Source organism: Panulirus ornatus, chromosome 5 (assembly GCF_036320965.1).
Source record: "Panulirus ornatus isolate Po-2019 chromosome 5, ASM3632096v1, whole genome shotgun sequence".
Classification (NCBI taxonomy): domain Eukaryota; kingdom Metazoa; phylum Arthropoda; class Malacostraca; order Decapoda; family Palinuridae; genus Panulirus; species Panulirus ornatus.
The window spans coordinates 1,165,756-1,178,030 of NC_092228.1; the positions used below are offsets into that span (position 1 = coordinate 1,165,756).

Consider the following 12,275-nt stretch of genomic DNA (forward strand, 5'->3'; position numbering starts at 1 on the left):
CCCCACTTCACTGTCCCAGGCACCAGCAGCACCACCTGGCCCCACTTCACTGTCCCAGGCACCAGCAGCACCACCTGGCCCCACTTCACTGTCCCAGCCAGCAGCACCACCTGGCCCCACTTCACTGTCCCAGGCAGCAGCACCACCTGGCCCCACTTCACTGTCCCAGGCAGCAGCACCACCTGGCCCCACTTCACTGTCCCAGGCAGCAGCACCACCTGGCCCCACTTCACTGTCCCAGGCAGCAGCACCACCTGGCCCCACTTCACTGTCCCAGCCAGCAGCACCACCTGGCCCCACTTCACTGTCCCAGGCAGCAGCAGCACCACCTGGCCCCACTTCACTGTCCCAGGCAGCAGCAGCACCACCTGGCCCCACTTCACTGTCCCAGGCAGCAGCACCACCTGGCCCCACTTCACTGTCCCAGGCAGCAGCACCACCTGCCCCACTTCACTGTCCCAGGCAGCAGCACCACCTGGCCCCACTTCACTGTCCCAGGCAGCAGCACCACCTGGCCCCACTTCACTGTCCCAGGCACCAGCACCACCTGGCCCTAGCTCCATCGCTTTCTTTCAACACTGGTGTTCGTGTGTCGTGTACGTGTATATCCCATGTACGTGTAATGTATTTACAGATGTGTTTGTACACGTCTCTGAAACATTACTGGCGGCAACAGAAAACAAAACTTTTGAGACTATCTTCATCCTCAAATTGCAGTGTTCCACCCAACCCTACTTACTGTCCTCCTACAAGACACCCCACACATCCCCTTACCTCTAGCAAACCACAACTTGTAAATCTGTTCTTATGAGCGGAGAACATCATGGTTACATCACAGCATCCTGACGCCACACAACACAACTAAATTACACAATTAGAACAACGGGTCAGCGGGTCACAACACAGTGCTCACATCTCCACACAAGTCCTCAATGACTCTTATACCCTCAGAGAGACACAAAACTAACCCACACCTTCACACACCCCTTGAATGGATAATCACTCCTTCTGAATAAAACATTAACCATTCTAAGGATCACAAAAGATGCACACTTGACATTTACTCCTCAAACGAAACACAAAAGCAAGACACAAGCCAGAAATTAATCAAATACCCTCACACCGCTAACTGGCACCTGACTTTTTTTTTTTGGGGGGGGGAGGAGAAATACCTGAACTTCCTCTACAGACAATACATCCACTCCATCTAAACTACTACTCACCTGGTCTCCAATCCTCTCAAAAGTAAATATAACACATGGTACAAACCTAATAAAATAGTGCACTCAGAACAACCACCGGCTGCCTGAACACAATACAACCTTCACAATACAACCAAGGTCCTCCCAGTAACATTCCATCCCAACATGGCTGGCACCTACTTCTTCAAAACATCGCACGACCTTCCTACGCAAACCACTCCATATCCAACTAGTAACCCTAAAGCAGAGATATAGTGCTTACTCCTGCCTCACACTTAAACAAAACTCCAGTCACAGATCTCCCCACCCTCACCATTAACAACATACATACATACACACACAAATGACCCGAATAATACTAAAACACCGATCGCTCAACTAGGCCGTAATTACCACTCGACCAAACTCCCAAGGCAAACACGACTCACATTTCTCCGTCTCCACTCGGAACATGGCCCACCCCACACTACGACTCAACACATCTCACAGCCCTTCATGCCCATAATCAAATTATCACAGCGAAAACACCGAACGCAACGCAAACCCACATACGACACTTGATGAACCAATGATTCCGGTGGACATAGCCGGCTTCAGGAACGCTGCTGAACACTCACTCACACACACAGGGAAATCCTACGGTAGGAAGTATTTAGTATATATACACACATTATTATTATTATTATTATTATTATTATTATTATTATTATTACTATTATTATCATTATAATAATAATAATAATAATAATAATAATAATAATAATAATTATCATTATTATCATTATTATTATTATTATTATTATTATTATTATTATTATGATAATATAACAAAAATGATAATAAAAATAATAATAATAATAATGATAATAATACTTGATCGCCGTTTCCACTCTCCTCCTCACGCCTCGCAACCATATAACATTGTTGGAACCACTATTCCTTCAAACATACCCAGTTTTGCTTTCCAAGATGATGTTCTCGCCTTCCACACATTCTTCAACGCTCCCAGAAACTTCGCCCCCTCCCCCACCCTGTGACTCACTTCCGCTTCCATGGTTCCATCCGCTGCCAGATCCACTCCCAGATATCTAAAACACTTCATTTCCTCCAGTTTTTCTCCATTCAAACTTACCTCCCAATTAACTTGTCCCTAAACCCTATTGAACCTAATAACCTTGCTCTTATTCACATTTATTCTCAGTTTTCGTCTTCCCACACTTTACCAAACTCAGCCACCAACTTCTGCAGTTTCTCACCCGAATCAGCCACCAGCGCTGTATCATCAGCAAACATCAACTGACACTTCCCAAGCCCTCTCATCCACAACAAACTGCATACTTGCCCCTCTCCCCAAAACTCTTACATTCACCTCCCTAACAACCCCAACCATAAACATATTAAACAGCCATGGAAATATTACGCACCCCTGCCGCAAACCGACATTCACTGGGAACCAATCACTTTCCTCTCTTCCTACTCGCACACATGCCTTACATCCTCGATAAAAACTTCACTGCTTCTAGCAACTTGCCTCCCACACCATATACTCTTAATACCTTCCACAGAGCATCTCTAGCAACGCTATCATATGCCTTCTCCAGATCCATAAATGCTACATACAAATCCATCTGTTTTTCTAAGTATTTCTCACATATATTCTTCAAAGCAAACATCTGATCCACACATCCTCTACCACTTCTGAAACCACACTGCTCTTCCCCATTCTGATGCGCTGTACATGCCTTTACCTTCTCAATCAATAGCCTCCCATATATTTTCCCAGGAATACTGAACAAACTTATACCTCTGTAATTTGAACACTCACCTTTATCCCTTTGCCCTTGTACAATGGCACTATGCATGCATTCCGCCAATCCTCAGGCACTTCACCATGACTCATACATACAATGGATATCCTTACCAACCAGTTAACAACACAGTCACCCCCTTTTTTAATAAATTTCACTGCAATACCATCCAAACCCGACGCCTTGCCGGCTTTCATCTTCAGCAAAGCTTTCACTACCTCTTCTCTGTTTACCAAACCCCTCTCCCTGACCCTCTCACTTCGCACACCACCTCAACCAAAACACCCTATATCTGCCACTCTTTCATCAAACACATTCAACAAGCCTTCAAAAAACTCACTCCATCTCCTTCTTACTTCACCAGTAATTGTTATTACCTCCTCATTAGCCCCCTTCACCGATGTTCCCATTTGTTCTCTAGTCTTACACACTTTACCTACCTCCTTCCACAACATCTTTTTAGTCTCCCTAAAATTTAACGATAATCTCTCACCCCAGCTCTCATTTGCACTCTTTTTCACCTCATGCACCTTTCTCTTGACCTCCTGCCTCATTCTTTTATACATCTCTCAGTGATTTGCACTACTTCCCGGCAAAAATCGTCCAAATGCCTCTCTCTTCTCTTTCACTAACAATCTTACTTTTTCATCCCACCACTCACTACCCTCTCTAATCTGCCTAACTCTCACCTTTCTCATGCTACAAGCATCTTTTGCGCAATCCATTACTGCTTCTCTAAATACATCCCATTCCTCCCCCACTTCCCTTACATCATTTGCTCTCACCTTTTTTCATTCTGCACTCAATCTCTCCTGGCACTACCTCGCACAAGTCTCCTTTCCAAGCTCACTTACGCTCACCACTCTCTTCACCCCAACATTCTCTCTTCTTTTCTGAAAACTTCTACAAATCTTCACCTTCGCCTCCATAAGGTAATGATCAGATATCCCTCAAGTTGCCCCTTTCAGCACATTAACACCCAAAAGTCTCTCTTTCACGAGCCTACCAATTAACACGTAATCCAATAACGTTCTCTAGCCATCTCTCCTACTTAAATACGTATGCGTATGTATATCTCTCTTTTTAAACCAAGTATTCTTTTTAAACCAGGTATTCCCAATCACCAGTCCTTTTTCAGCACACAAATCTACAAGCTCTTTACCATTTCCATTTACAACACTGATCACACCATGTACACCAATTATACCCTCAACTGCCACTTTACTCGCCTTTGTATACAAATCACCCATCACTATAACCCGGTCTCGCGCATCAAAGCTGCTAACACACTCACTCAGCTGCGCCCAGAACACTTGCCTCTCATGATCTTTCTTCTCATGACCAGATGCATATGCACCACTAATCACCCATCTCTCTCTCCATCCACCCTCAGTTTTACCCATATCAATCTAGAGTTTACTTTCTTGCACTCTATCACATACTCCCACAACTCCTGCTTAAGGAGTAGTGCTACTCCTTCCTTTGCTCTTGTCCTCTCACCAACCCCTGACTTTACTCCCAAGACATTCCCAAACCACTCTTCCCCTTTATCCTTGAGCTTTGTTTCACTCAGAGCCAAAACATCCAGGTTCCTTTCCTCAAACATACTACCTATCTCTCCTTTTTTCTCATCTTGGTTACATTCCCTATTCCCAGGGATATATATATATATATATATATATATCCCTGGGGATAGGGGAGAAAGAATACTTCCCACGTATTCCCTGCATGTCGTAGAAGGCGACTAAATGGGAAGGGAGCGGGTGGCTGGAAATCCTCCCCTCTCGTTTTTTTTTTTTTTTTTTAATTTTCCAAAAGAGGGAACAGAGAAGGGTGCCAGGTGAGGATTTTCCGTCTAAGACCCAGTCCTCTGTTCTTAACGCTACCTCGCAAACGCGGGAAATGGCGAATCGTATGAAAAAAAAAAAAAAAAAAAAAAAAATATATATATATATATATATATATATATATATATATATACATATATATATATATATATATATATATTTCTTTCTTTCGTACTATTCGCCATTTCCCGCGATAGCGAGGTAGCGTTAAGAACAGAGGATTGGGCTTTCGAGGGAATATCCTCACCTGGCCCCCTTCTCTGTTCCTTCTTTTGGAAAATTGAAAAAAATGAGAGGGGAGGATTTCCAGCCACCCGCTCCCTCCCCTTTTAGTCGCCTTTTACGACACGCAGGGAATACGTGGGAAGTATTCTTTCTTCCCTATCCCCTATATATATATATATATATATATATATATATATATATATATATATATATATATATATATATTTTTTTTTTTTTTTCAAACTATTCGCCATTTCCCGCGTTAGCGAGGTAGCGTTAAGAACAGAGGACTGGGCCATTGAGGGAATATCCTCACCTGGCCCCCTTCTCTGTTCCTTCTTTTGGAAATTATATATATATATATATATATATATATATATATATATATATATATATATAGCTCAAAGAGCGCACACTTTCTCAGAACATATCATGCCCTCCGACATCAGGACTGGAATCTCTACCACCTACGTGAGAGCTGTCGGAGGTATAGTATAATGGTAAGCCCCTTCCTGTTTTAAATGTAAACCAGTTCCCGTCCTAAACTTATATTACGTATCAAACCCTTTCCGTCCTATACCCGTGTTAATATAGCTTGACGTGATGGCATACCTTATTCTAATTCTTTTTGAATGGCGTTTACAAAAGACATATTTTTAAACGTGTACATATCTGAGATGGTCAAATATGTACTGATTATGTATGTACAAATCTGCTTTTACTAAGAGGCACATTATCAAGCTGCACACTGAGGCTGTACATATGTTTGCCCCAGACTACGTTATGAACGTTCCCATGTGTGAAGTCAGTCATCAGAACAATTGTCTGCAATAATCTTATCTCTAGTGTTAACAAAGGTCAAGGAGACACTTCCGTATCAAAGAATCTTAAACTTATTTCAATGGAAGATGTGTCGATCTGGCCGTATGTGAAGCACAGTGGTATACCAGTAGACGGCTACACGAATTTTAAAGGAAGATGTATGGAAATGACAGTATGTAAACAGTGAGATATCACTCAGCTGTTGACAGTTAATTACATACAGTGAGGCACGTGTTCATCCGGTGGCATGTGGGCATGAAATATTAATGGAGTGTCGACCTTTCATGACGTTGCAAAATTTACGGTACTGAGTGACTAAGTTTAAATGACATGGTTGAGAATGACACCTTTCTACTGTATCTCACACTTACTGGTGATGCATACTGACTGCTGCTCCAACGTGGCTCTTCAATGCCAGCTGGAGAAATTTCCAGACTCTTGTGTTGCTATAGGCCATGGGAACGAAGTGGTAGTAAACAGAATAAAAGTTTCCACACGTCCAGGTTGTCCTGTTCCTGGGTCGGTAAACCTTCATCAGGACAAACCTATATACACTTACTCTTGTACAAGACCATATAAACACACACTCTCTCTCTCTCTCTCTCTCTCTCTCAGTCACTCTCGTATCAGTAGTTTTGACAAAAAAAAATCATAATTTTTGGAAAGGACAACTTGTGGCAAGGTCAAGAACATGTTAGTGCATCATCATCATCATCATCTTGATAATGATATTTCCTTACACATTTGGCAGTATTCATGATTCAAGGAACACAAGTCCAGTTTCTGCATGAAGGAAAATATTATTGCAGTTTTCACTCATCTGACAATTATCATATAATCATGATTCTCAAATATTTCATCAATTATTACATGATTATGATTCTCAAATATTTTATCAATTATTACATAATTATGATTCTGAAATGTTTTATCACAATTATTCAAATATTAAGAAAATCCTTTTTCACAAGTTGGTTAACACGTTTATCACGACGACACGACCTTCCACAACGACACCGCGACATCCCTGGTCATAACAGCCTGCCTGGCTCTCCTGCTCGTAATGTCTCCTGGACACTAATGGTCGTACTGTGGTTCAAAGATCGGATTGTACTGTACTGTTGTGCTCAAAGGTCGTACCATCGAACTGCGGTAAACAATAAGTTGATCTTAACGACTTCTATATAAACCATTAAATGCTGATGGTTACTAAACAATGTTGTAGCATGAAGAAGGTCTTTCGTCGTTTTATATGAGCGAGTGTCGAGTTAGTACATACCTGTGGCCATTATTGTATAATTATCAACAGGTAATCACACACATATACACATACAAGAATAAACGCGCAGACACAAACAAACATAAATACACACACAAACCACATAATTAAATATTCATAACTTCACAAACATACATCACATTCATCATCAAACATACGTATATACATACATATATACAAAATACACACTTATTCATAGACACACACACATCAATCCCCCTCCCACACACACACACACACACACAAAGACATTGTGACGTAAGCACCTTACGTCAGAGCTCATGCGCATGCGCACGTGTACATCTTCACCTTACTATTCACAAACGGCAAAAAATATTAACCTAAATTTTTCTAAGTCAAGAACAATTCTCGGTGGAAAGTCTCCAAAAATACATGTAACATGAAGCGAGGAACCCAGGCAGCAGGGCGGCAACCCTACTGCTGTGACTGGTAGTTGGACAAATGAAGTAGAAATTAAACAGTTGGTATCCCTGTTATTTCCTGTCCCCGTCATGCACCGGTGTGCCAGGAATTACAATTAAGGCTATATTACACGAGAAGATGAATGATAACTGGTATATATGAATGCATCCTGGATTCAATGGTCGCCAAGACACATAAGGCAGTGAACAAGAAACTGCCATATCTCAAACCATAACAAATAAAGCAATCAAGTAAAAGAGTAAATTTTCAGAGAACATACTATAAACAATTACCAATGCTTCATCTTTATTCTCTACAATCTCTTTTTTGTCTTCGTGGTCAAGATACACATCAGGTTTTACTTTAGTTTACTTTGTGTGACGTCAGTATCTTGCAGGTCTTAGATAAGAGAGGACTCAAGTCATTAACAATTCTGATACACGTGTGTTGCTCAACCTATGAAGCCAACTAAAGCCAACATCTATGACGTAAAAATGTGTCGCACATACGTTCTTCTATATTTGGCAAAATACGAAATCTAAAAACATTTTGTCTTGTATAAGAAGTTAAATTTTCATTATCTTACACACAACCACAGACACAGACACACACACACGTATATATATATATATATATATATATATATATATATATATATATATATATATTTTGCTTTGTCGCTGTCTCCCGCGTTTGCGAGGTAGCGCAAGGAAACAGACGAAAGAAATGGCCCAACCCACCCCCATACACATGTATATACATACGTCCACACACGCAAATATACATACCTACACAGCTTTCCATGGTTTACCCAAGACGCTTCACATGCCCTGATTCAATCCACTGACAGCACGTCAACCCCGGTATACCACATCGATCCAATTCACTCTATTCCTTGCCCTCCTTTCACCCTCCTGCATGTTCAGGCCCCGATCACACAAAATCTTTTTCACTCCATCTTTCCACCTCCAATTTGGTCTCCCACTTCTCCTCGTTCCCTCCACCTCCGACACATATATCCTCTTGGTCAATCTTTCCTCACTCATTCTCTCCATGTGCCCAAACCATTTCAAAACACCCTATTCTGCTCTCTCAACCACGCTCTTTTTATTTCCACACATCTCTCTTACCCTTACGTTACTTACTCGATCAAACCACCTCACACCACACATTGTCCTCAAACATCTCATTTCCAGCACATCCATCCTCCTGCGCACAACTCTATCCATAGCCCACGCCTCGCAACCATACAACATTGTTGGAACCACTATTCCTTCAAACACACGCATTTTTGCTTTCCAAGATAATGTTCTCGACTTCCACACATTCTTCAAGGCTCCCAGAATTTTCGCCCCCTCCCCCACCCTATGATCCATTTCCGCTTCCATGGTTCCATCCGCTGCCAGATCCACTCCCAGATATCTAAAACACTTTACTTTCTCCAGTTTTTCTCCATTCAAACTTACCTCCCAATTGACTTGACCCTACAGTACAGTACAGTACAGTACATAGTAATAATATTAATACTAACAATAATAAGAATAATAATAACAATGATAATGATAACAATGATAATGATACCAACAATAATAATAATAATAAATGGTAAAGTGTGTGGAAGAAGAAAGTTGAGAGTAAATGTGAATAAGAGCAAGGTTATTAGGTACAGTGGGGGTGAGGGTCAAGTCAATTGGGAGGTGAGTTTGAATGGAGAAAAGCTGGAGGAAGTGAAGTGTTTTAGATATCTGGGAGTGGATCTGTCAGCGGATGGAACCATGGAAGCGGAAGTGGATCATAGGGTGGGGGAGGGGGCGAAAATTTTGGGAGCCTTGAAAAATGTGTGGAAGTCGAGAACATTATCTCGGAAAGCAAAAATGGGTATGTTTGAGGGAATAGTGGTTCCAACAATGCTGTATGGTTGCGAGGCGTGGGCTATGGATAGAGATGTGCGCAGGAGGATGGATGTGCTGGAAATGAGATGTTTGAGGACAATGTGTGGTGTGAGGTGGTTTGATCGAGTAAGTAACGTAAGGGTAAGAGAGATGTGTGGAAATAAAAAGAGCGTGGTCGAGAGAGCAGAAGAGGGTGTTTTGAAATGGTTTGGGCACATGGAGAGAATGAGTGAGGAGAGATTGACCAAGAGGATATATGTGTCGGAGGTGGAGGGAACGAGGAGAAGAGGGAGACCAAATTGGAGGTGGAAAGATGGAGTGAAAAAGATTTTGTGTGATCGGGGCCTGAACATGCAGGAGGGTGAAAGGAGGGCAAGAAATAGAGTGAATTGGAGTCATGTGGTATACAGGGGTTGACGTGCTGTCAGTGGATTGAAGCAAGGCATGTGAAGCGTCTGGGGTAAACCATGGAAAGCTGTGTAGGTATGTATATTTGCGTGTGTGGACGTGTGTATGTACATGTGTATGGGGGGGGGGGGTTGGGCCATTTCTTTCGTCTGTTTCCTTGCGCTACCTCGCAAACGCGGGAGACAGCGACAAAGTATAAAAAAAAAAAAAAAAAAAAAAAATAATAATAATAAAAAACAATAATAATAAGTAATAATAATAAGTAATAATAATAATAATAATAATAATAATAATAATAATAATAATAAGAATAATGATAATGATTATGAATTAGGTAAGAATGTGAGATTTCTTCCCCTAGTGGAAGGAGGGTGCCGGATGGGATCTAACGAGTACGAGGTAGGCGAGGTGTGGCACCCACGACTGCAGAACGCTGTCTCCAACTATTGTGTCACCTGCCGCTGTGTCATGGTGAGTACCAGCACGTTGCTCACTCTTCTTCCTGAGTGCACGTCATACACTCTCACATTTAATGATAATGTTTCATAGTTTTAATTACTGTGTTTCTAGGGTAGAAGAATGAGTTCTACACTCATGGTGCCCTATAACTTGCACCATCTCTCCCAGTTGTATGAATTTCAACTTTTGTAAGCTTTCAGCATATACAATTTCATCATTTACTTTATTCCACTGATACATCATTGCCATACCACAATATACATTGATGCATCATTGCCATACCACAATATACATTGATGCATCATTGCCATACCACAATATACATTGATGCATCATTGCCATACCACAATATACATTGATGCATCATTGCCATACCACAATATACATTGATGCATCATTGCCATACCACAATATACATTGATGCATCATTGCCATACCACAAAATACACTGATGCATCATTGCCATACCACAATATACATTGATGCATCATTGCCATACCACAATATACATTGATGCATCATTGCCATACCACAATATACATTGATGCATTATTGCCATACCACAATATACATTGATGCATAATTGCCATACCACAATATACATTGATGCATCATTGCCATACCACAATATACATTGATGCATCATTGCCATACCACAATATACATTGATGCATCATTGCCATACCACAAAATACACTGATGCATCATTGCCATACCACAATATACATTGATGCGTCATTGCCATACCACAATATACATTGGTGCATCAGTGCCATACCACAATACACATTGATGCATCAGTGCCATACCACAATATACATTGATTCATCATTGCTATACCACAATATACATTGATGCATCAGTGCCATACCACAATACACATTGATGCATCATTGCCATACCACAATACACATTGATGCATCATTGCCATACCACAATATACATTGAAGCATCATTGCCATACCGCAATATACATTGATGCATCATTGCCATACCACAATACACATTGATGCATCATTGCCATACCACAAAATACATTAATGCATCATTGCCATACCACAATACACATTGATGCATCAGTGCCATACCACAATATACATTGATGCATCATTGCCATACCACAATATACATTGATGCATCATTGCCATACTACAATATACATTGATGCATCATTGCCATACCACAATATATATTGTTACCTCACATTTTGGTTACACGTTTATGACTTAGTTTCGTGTTACAGCGTTTGGTTGTTGTGTTGATGCGTTTCACGAAGAAGTGTGTACATGATCATGAATCATGGCATAAACAAACTTGAAGGATGTTTCTGAGTGGCATGTTACTCTTGTCTTTAATGGCGGGCACATTTATGCCATGTAATCTTTCCAGGTAACTCAGCTCTTATTCTGACGCCATCTATTTTTGCTTTCTTTTGACCTTCTCTGTTTGTTCTATGTACTTTTTATGCCACAAATAAATCAGAAAGGCACATTATAGTGCTGGCCTTATATAGGAAGTTTGCTAAACATTCCTTGATCATCTATTTGGATGCGATGCTAACACTTCCAGCAGACTGCTCGCGACAGGTGAAGTACAATGTGGAGCACCAGAAGTAATCCTCAACCTGCACAGTTTGAGAAGAGACACTTCTGCATGCATGGGGCCTCTCCCTCCTGAATTTTGTATGGGATGTGGTAGTGTTATTATGTTTACTGCAAGCAGGCAGTTACAATCTTCTTGTATAGTCAGTTTCAATGATCGATTATCCTTACACTAACACACTAGCTCTTAACGCCCTTTCTCACAAACAAGTTACTTGCTTAACTTCTTGACAAAGCATGTGGTTGTACAGCCACTATCCATCCACGAAGAATTGTTCACTCTTTACCTCCATCAACTGATTTATAAAC

At 41.2% G+C, this 12,275-nt stretch overlaps 1 protein-coding gene across 2 annotated transcripts in view; it reads left to right on the plus strand.

Moving 5' to 3' along the window:
• LOC139747041 (chordin-like protein 1) overlaps positions 1–12,275 on the plus strand; it is a 204,672-nt gene that overhangs the window by 88,674 nt on the left and 103,723 nt on the right. For both annotated transcript variants that reach the window (XR_011712300.1, XM_071658792.1), the window contains exon 2: positions 10,268–10,377. Coding sequence is in view for 1 of the 2 variants with exons in the window: in XM_071658792.1 (XP_071514893.1) it covers positions 10,268–10,377 (110 nt within the window). In the remaining variant the exon portion in view is untranslated. The remainder of the gene's footprint in view (positions 1–10,267; positions 10,378–12,275) is intronic.